General features: G+C 44.2%; 1 protein-coding gene across 5 annotated transcripts in view; it reads right to left on the reverse strand.

Moving 5' to 3' along the window:
- The window catches only part of CARS2 (cysteinyl-tRNA synthetase 2, mitochondrial), a 79,431-nt gene that overhangs the window by 40,647 nt on the left and 19,693 nt on the right, over nt 1–19,091 (reverse strand). For all 5 annotated transcript variants that reach the window (XM_049867878.1, XM_049867877.1, XM_049867879.1 and 2 more), the window contains 4 exons: nt 18,624–18,695; nt 18,415–18,520; nt 14,557–14,640; nt 8,391–8,520 (listed from right to left, as the gene is read on the reverse strand). In XM_049867878.1, coding sequence (XP_049723835.1) covers nt 8,391–8,520; nt 14,557–14,640; nt 18,415–18,520; nt 18,624–18,695 — 392 coding nt within the window. The remainder of the gene's footprint in view (nt 1–8,390; nt 8,521–14,556; nt 14,641–18,414; nt 18,521–18,623; nt 18,696–19,091) is intronic.

A 19,091-nucleotide genomic window follows, 5' to 3' on the forward strand; every position in this document is an offset into this window, starting at 1 on the left:
CCATGAATGCTGCCACCAGAGCACTCGTGAAAACACGGCTCATACCTGTTCACCATGAACGCTGCCACCAGAGCACTCGTGAAAACACGGCTCGTACCTGTTCACCATGAACGCTGCCACCAGAGCACTCGTGAAAACACGGCTCGTACCTGTTCACCATGAATGCTGCCACCAGAGCACTTGTGAAAACACGGCTCGTACCTGTTCACCATGAATGGGTCAGGCTGACTAGAGGCTGTTTCAGAAAAAGCTAAAGATGCAAAAACCAACACGGTGGGGATGCTGGCTCCTGGAAACTTAGGCAGCACAGATGGACCTGGGGCTCTAGGCACTGGAGGAAACGCACCCTCCACCAGTGGAGGCCCGGCAGGGCGGGGATGCAGTCGGACATTCTTTAATTTCCTTAAAATAGTTTAAGGAAGGCCGCCACCGCCAGCTGAGGTTCTTCCTTTTCCGCTGAGGCCGCAGCTCTGCTCCCCTGGCCAGGGAGAAGTGCAGGTGCACCGGCCACGTCTCAGCAGCAGACCAGGCCATACGCTATTTTTACATCTTTAGTGGTGGGTGTTAGAGTACCTCTAAAATCACTTAAAATTCAAAATGCTATGAAGGAGAGAACGATTATCTCTGTGAGGTGACAGAGACGGAATTTGGAAGGAGTATACAAGAAACCTGAGTTTTACTTGTGACGATCAATTCATTTTTTAAAAAAGATCTGAAGCAAATAATGTTAAGGTTGAACAAAGATCAACTGTGGGTGTTCACTACACCAGGCTACTCTCGGCTGTGTGGTAGAATTCTTTTAAAAGAAGAGAAAAGCTGAGGAGAAATAAAAGTCTACTTTCATTGTTTAGGTTTTTCAACAAAAATAAATTATTTAATAACGTTACATCTGAAACTTACTAAATGTTTTCTTCCTACTTCAGAGAAATGATCCGAATCTAAAAAATAAATATCTTAAGGGGGAGTGTGCTGTCACGTTACAAGGACTGAATCTCCTAAGGGGGAGTGCGCTGTCACGTTACAAGGACTGAATCTCCTAAGGGGGAGTGCGCTGTCACGTTACAAGGACTGAATCTCCTAAGGGGGAGTGTGCTGTCACGTTACAAGGACTGAATCTCCTAAGGGGGAGTGTGCTGTCACGTTACAAGGACTGAATCTCCTAAGGGGGAGTGTGCTGTCACGTTACAAGGACTGAATCTCCTAAGGGGGAGTGTGCTGTCACGTTACAAGGACTGAATCTCCTAAGGGGGAGTGTGCTGTCACGTTACAAGGACTGAATCTCCTAAGGGGGAGTGTGCTGTCACGTTACAAGGACTGAATCTCCTAAGGGGGAGTGTGCTGTCTTGTTACAAGGACTGAATCTCCTAAGGGGGAGTGTGCTGTCACGTTACAAGGATCGCAACTACTGTCACATAACAATATGTGTATGCATTTTTGTATAAGAAATTAACTTGAGGTGTAACCTTTCACCTAAAGCACAATTAAAACAAAAAATAAAAAGAAATATCCTTTGGCAACTCAATTGTTATCCTACAGTCTGCTGTTAAACCAGTAAGCATTTACAAATATATATATGACTGAGGGCTGGCTGTAGCTTTGTTTTTTACTTTTTAATGAAAAACTAGACCCACGCTTCACACTAACATTAGCGTTTGATGACTCAGGAATTACTGGATCCGTTTCCAAACGAACCACCGGTGAGGGTGGCACGGAGCGGCTGTAGGGAAAGGCTGGACTTCCTGCTGGGTCTTAAACAGAATGAAGAAACTCTCGACAGGCAAGTAGCGGTGACTGAGGCATTCCTGCTGAAAGACCAGGCTGGACCCTAAGTAGGCTGAAAACTAGACCAGTTTTGGGTCAGTGGATGAGACACGAGGAGGAACACAGACTTCCGACAGGGGGTGATCAGCCCTGTTAACGCATGTTTACACCTAACCAGATGACAGACGGCACCCCATACAACGGCTGATCTAAAACTGACTGGATTTGTTTACTTAAGAGCAGCTTATCAAGGGGCCCTGGTGGCACAGTGGTTAACCTTTCAGCTGCTAACCAAGAGGTCGCCAGTTTGAAACCACAAGCCACTCTGTGGGAGAAAGATGTGGCAGTCGGCTTCCGTAAAGATTACAGCCTTGGAAACCCTATGAGGAGGTTCTACTCTGTCCTATAGGGTCTCCATGAGTCTGAATCGACTCCGTGGCAATGAGTATATTAACATATAGAATATCACAGCCATAAAGTTTAAACAACGGTGTAAATGAGTTAAAACATTAGAATATTCACGCAAATATTTTATTTTAAAATTTAAATAGAAACGAAATTAAATATATATAATTGTTAAGAAACACACAGTGGCTTAAAATGTAATCAAGATTTCAACAAATTTCAGAATGTTCCGGTCATATAAATGCGACGTTAATTACTTTGGCTACGGTGTGCCTCTGTTGCTGATGCTGTGGTCGTTGCTGAGCTTGTTTAGGTTAAAACTTCTGTAATGATGCACCTCAGAAATACACCAGAAGCACTGCTACCACTAACAACCCGGTCAAAACAGTCACGGTGAAGGGTATGAGGACGTTCATTGCACTTACATTTCAAATTTTCTATAATTAAAAATTTTTCAAACTAAAAAATGCGGAAAATACCTAGGACCCAGATCTCTGTTTCCAAACACTATTCTTCACTAAAAGAAACTAGGGCTCTTTGAAGAAATGGCTGATTCTATTAGTGGGGCAAGAAGGTACAATGTGAGCGCAGGGTACCTTGTGTCAAAAAACAAAAGACGTGCTTGAGAATAATGGGGATGTATCAGAAGGACACAGGTAGCAGCCTGAAGGGGCAAACTGGGAACAATCTGAGCATCAAAATAAATAACCACAGTTAACAGATATAACCGAGTGAATGAAGTAAACATCCACATGCCCACACTGATATAAATAAATAAGCAAACAAACAAACAAGGGCAGGTCCTTCTTCACAGCGAATCTCAGCTAATAGACGAGAAATGACAGAACTTCAAAAATCACTTTTTGAAGACCACCATAGTAATAATTAACGCAGGCAAGAATCATCAACAGAGGCTAAAATGACTCCATAAAAGTTTCCTGAGAACAAGATATTTATACAGCCTCAATTATTAATTAACTACAAGGAAACCCTGCTGGCGCAGTGGTTAAGAACTTGGACACTAACGAAAAGGTCAGCAGTTCAAATCTACCGTGTACTCCTTGGAAACCCTGTGGTACAGTTGTACCCTGTGCTACAGGGTCGCCATGAGTCAGAATCGACTCGACAGCAACGGATTTTTTATTAATTATAAAGGGAAAAACACTAAATTTATAGTGTAGAAACCTGAAGACACCACATTAACCAAATGAAGTAAAAGTTACCACCACCAAAAAGGACAAACTGACACTGTGTATTTGTGGTGCAATGCACTGGAAATACGGCATTGCTTCTGTATTACTGCCCCAGATGCCTACCTCGGATCTAATCAAGCAGAACCATCAGGCAGACCCAAACCAAGGAGCACTGTGCAAAAAAACTGGCCTGCCTGCTTCAAAAATGTGATGGTTATAGAATATAAGAAAAGACTAAGGAAAAAGGCCAAACAAGCTGAAAAAAGAAAATAATAAAAATTAGAGCAGAAATTAATAGAGAATAGGACAAAAAAGAAAATCAATGAAAATAAAAGTTATTTCTTTGAAGAGATGACTCAAATTGCTAAAGTCAAAAATAAGAGAGGAGGCATTACTACTGACCTTATAGAAAGAAACAAAGCATTATAAGACAGCATTATCAACAACTGTATGCCAACAAATTAAATAACACAGATGAAATGTGCAAACTGCTGGAAAGACACAAAGTACTGAAACTGACTCGAGAAGAAATAGAAACCCTGAATAGGCAAGAGACTGAATGAGTAATTTTCAAACTTCCCACGAAGAAAAGCCCAGGCAGCTTCACCACATAATTCTACCAAATATCCAAAGAAGCATTAATACCAATTCTTCAGAAAGTCTTCTAAAGCTAGAACTTATTCCAACTTACTCTATGAAGCCAGTACTATCCTAATAACAAAACCAGACAGACATCACAAAAAAAACTACCAAACAGTATCAATATTCTTATGTCACAGATGCAAGATTCCCCAACACAATGCTAGCAGACCAATTCCAGCAACGCGTAAAGAAGACTATGTACCTTGACCAAGTGTTACTTATACCGGAAACACAAGATCAGTTTGACATGTGAAAATAAATTAATGTAAAGTACCATTTACGGGCAAAAACCACATGATCAACTCAACAGCTGCAGAAAAAGTATCGGAAGGAAGCCCAATGCCCTTTCGTGATAAAAACCCCTTAACGAACTAAGAGGAGACGGGAACTTCCTTGCCATCTATGACAAGGCCACAGCCAACCAGACACGTAATGGTGCTCACCTCTGACTGGGACCATCCATACTGAACTGTCTCCCTTCCTGCCTAAGTCAATCATTTTCCTCGTCAATCATTTTCCTCTCAGAAAAGGCAACGTAATAGTTACTTCATTTTCAGCAAACACTGATAAGCTAACTGATATGATCCGGGGAGGGACGAGAAGAGGAGACACATCCCGTTTCTAAGGAAGGGGACCTCATGCTCCTAGTTCACTCTACACAGATCCTGGACTGAGATGCTGCCCTATGGACTTCAGTTCTTTGTTCTCTTCTGGAACATTGACAAAATGATGTCTAATAATCATCTGCAAAAGTGCCAATCCCCCCCAAGCTACAAGCTCTGCGATAGGGAACCAATGTCACATCCAACGCCTAGCAACCCAGGAGGCATGTGCAATTAAAGCATTGTTAATCTGAAGAGCACACACTTCAGTTCAACCCAGATCTGAGTGCCCATGTGTCAGTACTGTGCTACAGCCTTGCTGGGTGGGGGAAAGAGGACCGGAAGGGCTGGACAAGGGAGATGAGACCAACATAGTCTGCCCTCCAGGAGTTTACCTTTAATGACTCCAAAATAGTAAAGGAAGGGATCAGAGAGAAGATATTCAAGAAGCTGAAGGGACAAAGGAGAAGAGGTGCCGGCCCAGTCAGGGGTCTCCGGGGTCTCCTAAAGGAGGTGACACCTCTGCTGACCCCGGGGGTAGACAGGAGCCATTCGGCAAAGAGGAGACGAGGACTTCTCAACAGAGAAAACAGCATAAGCCGAGACAGCTGGCGTGTGGGGGAACCTTAAAAACTCAGCACTGCCAGAGTATAAGGTTCAAAGCACAAGTAGTGAGAACAGGAGCTGGAAGATTACCTAAGGAGCACAGACGTCGTAGTGCAGGCAATAAGGAGCCCTGTGATCATTTAAGCAAAGGAGTTATGCGGCCGGATCTGTATCTCAGAGTCACCCCAACGGCAGTGTGAAGGCTGGACAAGAGAAAGGTACACTAAGAGGGTACGTAATAGTCCTCCACCGTATCTCTGTCCCTTTGTCCCATGTGGTGGCTGGAAACTGTGCCACCAGTATTTCAAGTACCAGTAGGGTCACCCACAGTGGACAGGTTTCAGTGCAACTTTCAGACTAATACTAGGAAGAAAGACCTCGCAATCAAATTCCAAAAATTAGCCAATGAAACCTCATGGATCACAAAAGAACACTGTCTGACTCACTTGCTTTGGACATATCAGCAGGAGGGATCAAATGCGGAAGGAGGACATCGCGTTTGGTGAAGCAGAGGACTGGTGAGGGCAAGGGAGACCCTCTGTGAGACTGGCACATAGCCACAACAATGGACTGGAACATGCTGGCGATCTTAACGATGACCCTGTACCAAGCAAGGTTTCCTTCTGTCGTACGTAAGGTCATCAGGAGTTGAAGTCAACTCAACAGCAGCTACCTATCTGTAATAGTCCTGATGAATGCTGAAAGATCTCAGATCAGCAGAACTGAACAAGAGGGGAGCACACACCTGAGAACTATTAGACAGGAAAAAAATACATCAACAAGACCTACTGACAGACGGGATATATGCCATAAGGAGAGGTTCCAGACCGCGCTGTCCAACAACTTTCTCCACTGATGGACAAGCTGTGTATCTGTGCTGTCCAATATGGTGGCCACTGGCCACGCACAGTTCTTGAGCAGTGCCGTGTGGCTAGTGTGACCGAAAATCTGAGTTTTTAATTTTATTTAATGTTTATTAATTTAAATTGCCATGTGTGTATGGCTAGGGCAACTTCTGTAGAATAGCACATTTGTACAATCTCTATTAAATTCTACCTTGAGTAACTGGCAAGACGGTGATGCCGTTAGCTAAGACAGGGACCGTGAGAATAAGAGTAAGTCTGGGAGAAGATGGGTAAATTCACCTTCAGAGCTGCTGACTGAGGTGCCTTTGCAGCACCAGGTGCCTCTGTCAAACAGACAGCTGGACTCAGAATCAGAAGACCAGCCAGGTATGAGTATGGCAGGTAAAGCTAGGGAAGAAGGAGGGAGAACACAGGAGGAAGACATAAGAAAAAGAGGCATTTGGGCCAGGATAGAGCCACAGGGAGTGCCTGATATTTAAAGGGAAGTCTGAAGAGAGGGTCACAAATGACATAGTGCAGACTCACTCAGAGACGCAGAACACCAGAAGAACGCTGTTTCACAAAAGCCAAAGAAAGCGAGAGAACTGCGAGGAACCAGAGTGCAGGCTATGGCAGAGGGACCACAGAGAAGTGAGCAGCTTCCTCCTGACCTGGCGTGGACACCAAGACCACGGTGACCTGGACGAGCTACGGCAGACGGCCACAGAGAAGTGAGCGGCTTCCTCCTGACCAGGCATGGACACCGAGGCCACGGTGACCTGGACGAGCTACGGCAGAGGGACCACAGAGAAGTGAGCAGCTTCCTCCTGACCGGGCGTGGACACCAAGACCACGGTGACCTGGACGAGCTACGGCAGACGGCCACAGAGAAGTGAGCGGCTTCCTCCTGACCAGGCATGGACACCGAGGCCACGGTGACCTGGATGAGCTACGGCAGAGGGACCACAGAGAAGTGAGCAGCTTCCTCCTGACCGGGCGTGGACACCAAGACCACGGTGACCTGGACGAGCTACGGCAGAGGGCCACAGAGAAGTGAGCAGCTTCCTCCTGACCAGGCATGGACACCGAGGCCATGGTGACCTGGACGAGCTACGGCAGAGGGCCACAGAGAAGTGAGCAGCTTCCTCCTGACCAGGCATGGACACTGAGGCCACGGTGACCTGGACAAGCTATGGCAGAGGGACCACAGAGAAGTGAGCAGCTTCCTCTTGCCCAGGCACGGACATCGAGGCCACGGTGACCTGGACGAGCCTCGGCAGAGGGCCACAGAGAAGTGAGCTGCTTCCTCCTGACCAGGCGTGGACACCAAGACCACGGTGACCTGGACAAGCTACGGCAGAGGGACCACAGAGAAGTGAGCGGCTTCCTCTTGACCAGGCGCGGACACCGAGGCCACGGTGACCTGGACGAGCTACAGCAGAGGGCCACAGAGAAGTGAGCAGCTTCCTCCTAACCGGGTGTGGACACCGAGGCCACGGTGACCAGGACGAGCAGGGAGTAAACCAGACAGCCGTGTGTCACACAGTTCGTAAGAGGTGTGGTGAAGAGAGAGCACCTCTTAAAGAAGCTTTGCTGACAAAAAGACAAATAAGGTGGACGCTAGAAGGGAATCCAGGATCAAAAACGGATCTTTGTTTAATCATTGGAGGTTTCCTAATACAGAGAAGTCTTGTGCGTGTTTGCTGCCTGAGATGAAAGAGCTGGCACAAAGGGGCAAGATTCTGGAGGCAGGAAAGTGAAAGCAGATGGGGGTGCTGGATGAGATTCCACGGAGAACCAGCTTTGGGAGTTAGTGCGTGGCGGGGGGCACAGATAGCTGGTCTGCTCACTAGTTAATAAAAATGAGGCTCCCAAAAAACCATCTGTCCGTGAAGAGCACACGAGCACTGTGTGGCCCAAGGAAGGTTGCACACTCCTGAAGACACTCAAGCTGCTGGGTCGGCAGGTGTGGAGTCACTCTAGATGTCCCCACTCCTCGACAAACTTTTTCCTAAACCCACCTCAGAAGAAAAATTAAGGTAAACCTGGGACAGCCTTCGACATGGAAGGAAGTCAAGACCTGAACTGTAAATCAGCCTTTCCACTAACACACGGAAGGGCTGATGCAAGGAGAGACAGATAAGCAGTGGTTTTGTTTGTTTTACTTCTTACGGCTAGTCATACCAGCACTAGCTTTTCTTCTCAGACAGCCTGCCTCCTTAGCACTGGTTCTCAGCCTGAGCTTGATAACATCTATGCCCTCTGCTGACCAGACCACGCACTGCTTAACCTTTAACACAAACACAGAACACATAAAGTATCCAGGAAACCCTTACCTTGACATGGTAGAACATTCAATGTGCCAGCCAGGTCTTCCAAGTCCCCAAGGTGATGTCCAAAAAATCTCCTGGGGTTTAGCTGCCTTCCATAGGGCAAAATCACTGGAGTGTCGTTTGTCAGAATCAACTGCCAATAACAAATGGCTAATGAGCAGGGTAAAATTTAAAATTAGCACACAAACAAAAGTCACCATGAGAGTGTGATGACAAGAAACGCATCTCAAAGATTCTATTCACTCTTACAAGTAACTTCACATTTTCTCCTTCATATATTTTCCTCTTTCCAGCAAGACAGATGGAATGATTACTAAATAATTTTATATAAAATATGTGAGAAGCATGAGGTCTATCAACAGAGAGGACAGAGTCACTATATTAAATAAGTAAAAATTTCAAATACACACAAAAACCTTGTTTCCAAGGGAGACACTGAACTGAGTAGTCTCGTTTTTCCTTACCCTTTGTGTGAGCACGTTATATTTATCTACAACCATGAGCTTCAGAATAATTTTTTCCAAACAAGAGAATAATCATATACAGTGAAAGAAAACTGCCAGAGCATTAGTCACAGACAAAGGGTAACAAAGCTCAGAAGAGAAAGGTTATATGAGTTGTTCTAAGTTTTACAATGAGTCAACATCAGCTTCTATTTACTTCTAAATCCAAAAAAAAAAAAAATTAGGACCTACTATAGCTCTGAAAATGTTACCACACCTGATTTTCAAGGCATCTCCTGCCCCGTTTTAGTAAAACCTGACAAATACTGTACTAGTTTAAATGCTGGCTGTTCACATCCAACTCAAGGCCTCTTAACTGTCGTTAATCAATGATGTCTGCCTTGTGTCGAGTATACACAGTAATGGCGATGAGAGTTCAGATCAGCTGGAGACCACTACCCCCTAGGAAACACACACCGCGTTTGAAGTGCTACCTATCCAGCGATGAGTAAGACAGACTTGCTGCCCTCCAGGAGCTTACAGGCTACAGGGCAAGACAAAAACTCAAACGAACAATGGCTAGGAATGAACAGCCAAGGGACATAAGTAATACAGAAGGGGGACGGAGGGGCTGCCTGAGGAAAGGCTTCCAGGTTCTGAGGAGAAGGGGCAGGAATTCGCCGGGCAAACAGAAACGAGGAAAGCAAGCTATCCAGGTGGAAGGGATGGCACGGACAGAACAGAAACGTGAGAGTCTGGTGCAAAGAGAAATGCGTCACCAGTACGTGTATGATTTTAACACTGAATCAGTCTCGCTTCCTAAAACACATCTCATTTTCAACAATTCCTATGTGTAGAGCCCAGCAGTCAAGAGCTTGGCTGCTAACCAAAAGGTCGGCAGTTCAAATCCACCAGCCACTCCTTGGAAACCCTACAGGGCAGTTCTACTCTGTCCTACAGGGTCGCTATGAGTCGGAATCGACTCAACTGCAACAGGTTAGGTTTCGGTCATGTGTAGGGGAATCCAGTTGTATGTACTGGGTTGGAACATACATATGCAACACAGTGTCCATATGAGGCAACTTACCTTTTTCAGTAATGCTCTAAGTGTTTTTGGAACTCCTCTGTGCCACTGTCTTTGAATAGTCTCAGTGGAGGTAAATAACCCTTGAAAAGGAAGACCTGCTTGTCAGATCCATGTTAAAGGGAAGAAAAGTCAGTGACTGAAGATTATCGTCCTGCCAGATGACATGGTTTGTGACCAAACGGGAAGATGCTCTGAGCTAGAACACCAGCCGCTGTCACCGTGCAGCCCCTATCCCTGGGCCAGGTCACCAACACTCACCACAACCTCTCTCACTGCTTGACCAGGACGGACAGACTCTATGAGCACAAAGCCTCCCATAACACCCTTTCCCCTGTGGTACTGACAAGCATTTTCTAAGTTAAACTTGGATGGATTTAAAGATTTAAAACTTTTTCTGTCGGCGCAGACACGCACACTTTTTCTCAGTCAGACTGGACGTACCACGTTCTCATTACTAATAAAAAGACTGGACTTCAAAGTAACAGAAGAAAAAAGAGAAGGAAAAAAAAAAAGATCTTTGGGCCCCCAAGATAAAGGAATAACTCATACATGATGGAAGGAAAATTTATGGATAACATCAAACTTTAATAACACACTGTGCTGGAAGACAATTGAGTAATACAGTTAAAAAATACTTAAGAAGAGGTAAGCCAAAGATTTTCTATCTAGCCAAACTTACTTTCGAGTAAAAAGGCAGCAAACTGTCATTAACAGGCAAAGCTCCAGGAACTATCATTCCCAAGGAAGGGCTCTTCCCTCCGAACTTCCTGGGGAATGGGCTTCAGGAAGAAATGACCGTAGAGACGGGTGGTGAGCACAGAACATGCATTTACATGCAGAACAACGACTAAGCAAGGGACACAGGGAGCAGGGTAGTACATAACCGCAATACGCTAGGACACTAAACACAGTACACCAGCTTTTTAACATGTTTTCAACAATCACATTGGTGGCGGTGTAGAAACTGTTATTCTGAGGCCGCTGGGCTGTAAAGCGAATGAATAAAGCTCTGATTACTGAATAGTCTAACACCCCTGGTATCCTTCAAACCCAAGATTTTCCATATGGGGAAAAAGGAGATACAAAAGTAAAACAGAGGAGGTTAAGTAAACATCCACAGTGGCGAATCTGACTATTCATATGACCTTTTGTGGTATTTTAAGGAGCCCTGGTAGCCCAGTGATTAGGCGCTCAGCTGCAAGCCAAAAGGTCAGCAGTTTGAACCCATCAATTGCTCCATATGAGAAAGAACTGGCAGTCTGCTTCTGTAAAGATCACAGCCATGGAAACCCCATGGGGCAGTTCTACTCTGTCCTATAGAGTTGCTGTGAGTCATAATCGACTCGTCGGCAACGGGTTTTGGGTTTTTTATGTGGTATTTTATTCATAAATATGTTTGTTACCTCTATCAATTGAAAAGGCCTATAAACAATGACTGATGCAGCAGTAAGTATCCTTGGTGCCCACGTTGTTGCTAGGGGCCCTGGAGTCACTTCCAACTCAGAGCGACCCAACGCACCACAGAACGAAGCACTGCCCGGTCCTATGACATCTTCACAATCTTTGCTATGTTTGAGCCCACTGGTGCCCATACTGTGGTATAAAAATACCTTTTCCCATTAAAGGAGAACAGGGCTTTCAGGAGAAATGACTTACTCCTGGTCTGGGGCAGGGAATGCACAGAACATCTAGCCGTGTCAGAGAGAGAGCAACACAGCCATCCAGCACTGCTAGGCTTGTGTTTACAGTACTTGTAAGCCAACTGAAGAAGCTCCCACTGGCGAAAGAGGCAATTTGAGGATCAATAAGCATAACAGCAATAGAATTAAGTATATCAAATATGTTTAAGTACTGGAGTCACTGGTGATTAAAAAACAAAAGTCTAATTGGTTACCTTCAGAGAAACCAACTCTGCATTTTGAAGCTGGGTAAAAATAAAGGAAAAGACTTGCATATTTATCCTCCCATTCCTATGCAAAGTGCACCACTGGGTAACGGAAGAGCGGCCTATCTCTATACTGTGGTTACTGTCTGGCGCCATTGAGCAGATTCTGACTCGGCAATCCCATGTGTGCAGAGCAGAACTGCACCACAGCGTTTTCAAGGCTGTGACCTTTTGGGTGCAGACCCCCTGGGCTGTCTTCCGAGGCGCCTCTCGGTGGGTTTGAACTGCCAACCTTTCAGCTAACAGCTGAGCACTTAACCGTTTGCACCACCTAGGAACTCTCAATCTGTCTAGATAAAAGCGTTCCAGAAAACTGACAAAGAAGAAATGCTAGAATCAGAGTATCACCTTTTTGCAACTAAGAATGTAAGCGTGGAGCAATACTGGCAGCTAACAACATGCAGAGAGATCTTACGCATCTTTTGATGAAGAACCACCATCTATAAAGTAGACCTGTCCAGAAATTCATAATCCGATTAAGCCTCTAGATGAAGCTACCAACTTGAAAAAATATACATGAGACAGAGGGAAATGTTACACACCACTACGAGAACACAAGCGGCAAAATCCCACCTCAGGAAACCACAAGACTAACGACGCTTCTTTCATCAAATGAACTGCAAGGGGGAAACTACAGACGAAGAAGCGTCCTAAGAGACACTTGTTTTCTCTTGTATTACCACAAGAATAAAAAAGTTAAAAGTTTTGCTCCTGAAATGATATATGTCAAGGAATTAAAAAATTTTCACTGTGTGTGAACAGTCTTATTACCTCTATTTTGTACGTCTGTATTTCCTAATTTTCTGTTATTTTTATATTATATGCAAAAAACAGGAATTTCAGAAAATTTAATTGTGTTCACGCAGAACCTGTACACGGATTAAGAGACAGTTGTTCAAACAAAACCAGGCATGTTGCATGGTTTAAAGTCAGGAAAGGCATGAGTCAGGGTTGTATCCTTTCACTTTACTCATTCAGCCTGTATACTAAACAAATAATCCAAGAAGCTGAGCTAAACGAAGAGCAGGGCATCAGGATTGGAGGAAGACTCATTAACAACCTGCAACATGCGAATGACCCAACTCTGCTTGCTGAAAACGAAGATGACTTGAAGCACTTACTGAGGCATTACATCTCAACATAAAGGAAACAAAAACCGTCGCAACTGGACTGATAAACATCACGATAAATGGAGAAAAAACCGAAGTGGAAAAGCTACTGAAGTTGTTAAAGACTTCATTCTACTCGGATCAACAATCAACAGCCACGGAAGCAACGGTCAAGAAATCAAATGATGTATTGCACCGAGCAAATCTGCTGCAAAAGACCTCTTGAGAGTTTAAAAAGTAAAGATGCCACTTTGATGACTAAAGTGCCCTTGACCCAAGCCATGGTATGTTCAAACGTCTCATGTGCATGCAAAGTTGGACAATGAAAAAAGGAGAGAGAAGAGCTGATGCATCCCGACTGCGGCTGCTACTGAGGAAAATCAAAAGTACTGTGGACCGCCAGGCAGTGAGCGAAGCCATCTTCTAAGACATAGAACCAGAATGTTCCTTAGAAGTGAGGGTGCTGAGGCTCTGACTCGCTGACTTCGGACATGTCACTGGGGAAGACCAAATGTTCAAAAAGGACATCCCGGTTGGCGAAGTTGAGCATCAACGAGAATGAAAGAAACCTTCAATGAGATGACTTGACACAATAAACTTAAACACAGCAAAGACTGTGATGGGAGCACAGGACAGTGTCACATTTTGCTCTGTTACACACAGTTTCCATGAGTCGAAGCTGACCTGATGGCAACTAACGACATTTATATATTGCTTTTGTACAAGAAAATAATTTTAGTTTTGAAAAGTATTGATGATGCCACAAGGCACATGGCAGCCATCTCCTCGGCGGCCACGCCTCATGTGCACAAATGATCTAGAAACCTTCTGTTCTGGCCGCTGTGTGGGGGTAAGTAGTATACCAGCGATGGGGTAAAAGTGAGAAATAACATTTCTGAGAAGTCAAATAATGCTACTAATTAGACTTAAATGGAATATTTTATGAGGCAGTAGGATAATGCCTAAAAACTGAGATTTAGCTTGAGCAATTTGTCCTGCAGGGCTTCTGCTTTTGTTCTCGTTTGGTTTTCCTAAATAGCATTCTTTTAAAATTATTTCTAATTTACATCTATACACTTATCTCCCTCCAAAAACGAGGACGCTGATCTAACAAATCGTGAGAAAAGAACAGAGTGCGGGACAAGAGCCAAATACACGTGGAAACCTGAAATATCTGCTAAGAACAAGATGTGAAGAGTGTTAAAGTATGCTACCGTGTGTGTAGATGTTTTCATACGGGAAGGAATTCTCAGGAAGGAAACGAGAAACGGGTGAAAAGTGCTGCCTTCAGGGAGGAGAGCTGGGGAACCAATGCAGGAGTGAGACAGGGATGTTTCACTTGCAGTTTGAATTTTATATTCTATGTTTTACCTATTCAAAACAAACAAATTAGATTTAAAACATTACTGAGCTCAACCATACGATCAACATTACCACGCTCTGAGTATGCGCAGGTGCGCAGCTCTGGGCTAGGCACGTGGGAAAGCAGAAAAAGCCAAGTCTATGCGTCCTACAGCCTCCCAAGCAGCTACGATGCCAGGCAGAGGTTACGTGGGCTCAGAGGGCTCAGCTATGGTCAACCCACCTGGCTCTCCAACTGGATCCGGGACCACGCCGACTAGTTTACCGTACTTGTCTCCTCTGGATTTCAGGTCAAAGTAGACATTGCCTATTTTATAAAAGTAATTATGAAAGGCATCATTTCTCCATCTTAAACATAAGCACTTACCTAAGCTCAATATTACTAGACTTTAAAGACAGCCTATTGCATTTGGCCTTAATGTGGTCCCTTTTACTAAACAATGAGAGCAGAATTAAGTCAACAACCCTGTATCATAAAAGCATTCATTTGTATACATCATGAACACATGGAAGTGAACAGGAAAACACAAGTGTAATTCTCTGTCAAACATTCAGACAATCTTCTTAACAGGAATAAAGAAAGGTGTTAACCTTAACCCTCGTTCAGCTCTTGGGCTTTATATTCCACCCGAAGTAATAAAGGAAACTATTTCTTCCTCCAAAGACCTCCTAAGGCTGCCTTTTACTTAGATTAAAAAGACCATCTCTACAGTTGCGGTGGACTGACACAGTGGCTGCCGACAATGGGCCGAAACTTAGCAACGCCTGTGAGGATGGCGTGGGACCAGGCAGTGCTTCCTTCTGCTGGACGTGCGGTCCTATGGGTCGGAACCAACTCCAACGGCACCTGACAACAACACACCTGAAGTTATCTATGCGGCACTTCTTTTACTGATACACACATGGTCCTTTTCTCTTTTTCTGAGGTTGAGGGTAAAGATAATCTCAGATCATGACAGAACCAGTTTTAACCCTTTGCTCTCTCTGACTGCAGGACTTTAAGAAGCAGAGCTGAGAAGTGAGATGTTCAGAGCTAAAAAAACAAACCAAAAAAAACCCGTTGGTGTCAAGTCGATTCCACCACATAATGACCCAGTAGGACAGAGAACTGCCCCACAGGATTCCCAAGGAGCGGCTGGTGGATTCGAATGGCCGGCCTCTTGGTTAGCAGCCTAAGCTTTAACCACTGCACCACCAGGCTCTGTTCAGAGCTAGGAGTCTAACAATAGCCCATGCTAACCCAGGAGCACCCCACAGCTACACAGGCTGCTGCAGATTCCAGGGTCACGCTTCTGCTAAAGAAGAAGACGGTACTGACCCAGGCTGTGAAAGTGGCCACGATAAATATCACAAATACGCATCTCCAAACCCGTGTACCCAGGAACCGCATTTAATTTTACACGGCTATCAGGACCAAAGATGCGGCAACTTTCTAATCTTTATACATTTTTGTTTTTAATCTTCATGTTTCTTTTATTAATACTGTTATACATTCTTATCTGTAGTATCCTAATTGGGAGCACTGGCCTCCAAAGTAGGTTATTCCAAGATAAAAGAAACTTTGTTATCGGCAAATAACAAGCAACAACGCAAGAACCAATGACAGGTTGAAGCAGCACCCAAAGCCGTGTGCACTGGTTCTCATTTTCCAGGCCAAGATGCAGGAAGGCTAGGACAGGTTCCTCGGCCCCAGCGAACCACCCGCGATTCCACACTACCTGTCTCGTCAGGTCAGGGCGCCTCCTTTTCATTCACAGGTTACTACTCAGCTCTGACTACGTGGCGACAAAGCAATAAAAAGTAGAAGAGATACTGAGGAACTGAGGGAGCTGCTCTACGTACCAGAACAGACTAGGCTCCTAGTATTATAAGTTACACTACCATATGTGAACAGGACTGTGAAAATGCTTTAAAAGAATAGAGAAAATGCTCTCTAAAACAGGAAATGTTTTCCTTTACTTTTATTTCCCTTTTCAGTTTATTTAACAAATGGTTTCCTCACAAATAGTTCAAAGATCAAATTACAACCAAGTCTCTGTGGAACTGTCACAAACTCCAAATTAATGGAATTTGAGTTAATGTAAATTTCTATTAAATTAGTTATAGTTATGTTACCATCATAAATTTACAATACAGCATAATAATAAAACAAATTGCATTTATTCTTAAGGGATGCCAGGAGGAGGGTCTCTAAACATGAACATTAATTAGCTTATCTTAAACAATGGAAGCACACGGTTCTATGTCTTATTTCAAGTTACGCCACACAAGAAAAACAATTCCTTTGTTCTCTGAAGCAAACGCCAGTTTAGTCATGTAAGCCCTTTAAAATAAGTTTTTCTTGTAAATAAAATCTCAACACAGCAAATCTGGTAAAAATAAGAACACGGCAAGTGCTCCCACATGCCCAGACTACTGAGTAAATTCAGTCCATGTTTACGGGAGTCCTGAGGGTCCCCAGCATTGATTGTATGCTCTCAAGTATAACTCATGAAGCAAAGATGCCCACAGTCCAGTAAGCCCTATAAACAGTGTCTATCACTTGCAGTAAGCATTTCAACACCTGCATATATCCAGCCCTGGACTGGATACAAAGCCCTGGTGGCAAAGTGATTAAGAGCTCGGCTACTAAGCAAAAGGTCGGCAGTTCAAATCCACCAACCACTCACTGGAAACGCTACTCTGTCCTATAGGGTCGCTATGAGTCGGAATTGACTCAACAGCTACGGGTTTGGCTGGTTTTTTGGACTGGATACTAGAATGGCTTATTCAATAAAAGCAAAAGACTTTCATGGCCTAAGAATCTACAGCCTAGATGGGATTAAAGAGCAGACTGAGTCAACATGTAATTGGCCACCAAATGGTACAGAACAGGCTTAAACTCAAAGAACAGCTCCCTCTCTGCTGCATTTCATGGTTGGGGTATGAGGGGTGGGTTGGGTTTAGATTTAAGAAGAATGGCTAGAAAGGAGGAGGTATGGCTGAAGACAACGCTTCCGCTTTTAAGTAGCAAAACGCCAGAATACTAATCTCATCCTTAAGACTACCAGCCAAAAAAGAAAAACCAAAAACCAAACCCACTCCTGTGGAATTCATTCTGACTCACAGCGACCTGCTAGGACAGAGCAGAACTGCCCTATAGGGTTTCCAAGGAGTGGCTGGTGGATTGGAACTGTCGACCTTTTGGTTAGCAGCTAAGCTCTTAACCACTGCGCCACCACGGCTCCAAGAGGCATCCCTTAAATACATTAAACTCCACCAGTGGAAATCACCACACAAATCCAGAACATGACACTTTCTCTAAGACAATTAAGCTGGTTACTAGGCTCTTCAGAAAGTCCGTAACAAGGGAGAAAAAAAATGGGGAGACTGTTTTAGATTCAGAGAGACCAAAGAGACACAGCAACCAAATGCAGTGCGTGACCCTGAGCAGATTCTGATTCGGGGAGGTGAAGGGAAAGCCGTGAAAGAAACTTAGGGCCAACTGGGTAAATTTAAGTATGGGTAGGCTATTGGGTGTTATTCAGGAATACCGTTAATTGTCTTTGGTCTAATTATGACACTGTGGTCATGCGGAGGAAAGCCCTTATCACTCAGACGCAAGGTGAAACACTGAGGGGCTGCAGTGCTCCCACGTCTGCAACCTGCTTGCCAACCGCCCATCACACACATCAAACAATTACACAGCGCACACAAGAATGAAGGGAGTGGGCCTCTGGAGGTGCTGATTTCCTCCCCAACTTTTTGTTACAAAATTTTTAAACAAATACAGTTGACAGAAGAACACAACGAACGGCTTTGTACGTACCAGCTAGACTCAACAACTGTTAACATTTTGTCATATTTGCTTTATCTAGGCTAGTTCTCTCCCTAGGACTGGGGAAAATATTTTTTAAAAGAATTGATTCAATAGTTTTGCAAAGAGACAAAGTAACTGGAGAAAAGCCCCTAACATTTTCAGTATAAGAACCATACCAAGAAAAACCTTAAAACACTTGCCCTGAGTTCCAATTCATAAATATGTCTGTTTTCTCAAAACCTTACCAGTATTACCAATCATCAGTTTTGATATACACCCTACCTTTCGACGTTGAATAAGCATGTCCGTTAGCAATTATTCCCTCAATGAAAGAAATTATCTGAGGAATATTTTCAGTTACCCTCAAGTACACTGTGGGTGGGAGTACCTGAAATAAAGAGAAAATGAATGTTTCCCAGAGCCGCCACAACTGGTTTTCATTGTTCAAGCTTTTTATCCCTGGAGATATGAAAATCAGCAACCAACTATACCTTCAAGGCTGCCATATCTTGTTTAAAATCTTCTTCATAAAAACTGGCAAGAGAAGTGGGTGATATATTCATCTGCAAAAGAATGAGACCAACATACTGAGAAGTCTGGAGTATTTACAACAGAGCCATACAGAAGCGTGATCCCCCACTGCACGATGCCCAAAGCCAGCTCATTTCTTCCACGACAGGGCAGACAGCAGGGACTGGGCTACGTGGCCCCGCCGTGACTCAGCCTCAGGTTGGCACCGCCCCTTACAAGGGATGCATTTAGCTTTAGCTTAGCTAGTCACAACAGTGTATTGACCCTGTTTTCCAGTTAGAGAGGAAAAAGGAATAAATGTCATGATTTCCATGATGTAATAGCAAACAAACAAAATCAAAACAAAAAACCCTCTGCTTTTCTCAGACAAGGGCAAAACCCATCTATTCTACATAATCACAAGAAACCTGAGTTCCCACTGTACCCAT

This window comes from Elephas maximus, chromosome 23 (genome assembly GCF_024166365.1).
Source record: "Elephas maximus indicus isolate mEleMax1 chromosome 23, mEleMax1 primary haplotype, whole genome shotgun sequence".
NCBI lineage: Eukaryota > Metazoa > Chordata > Mammalia > Proboscidea > Elephantidae > Elephas > Elephas maximus.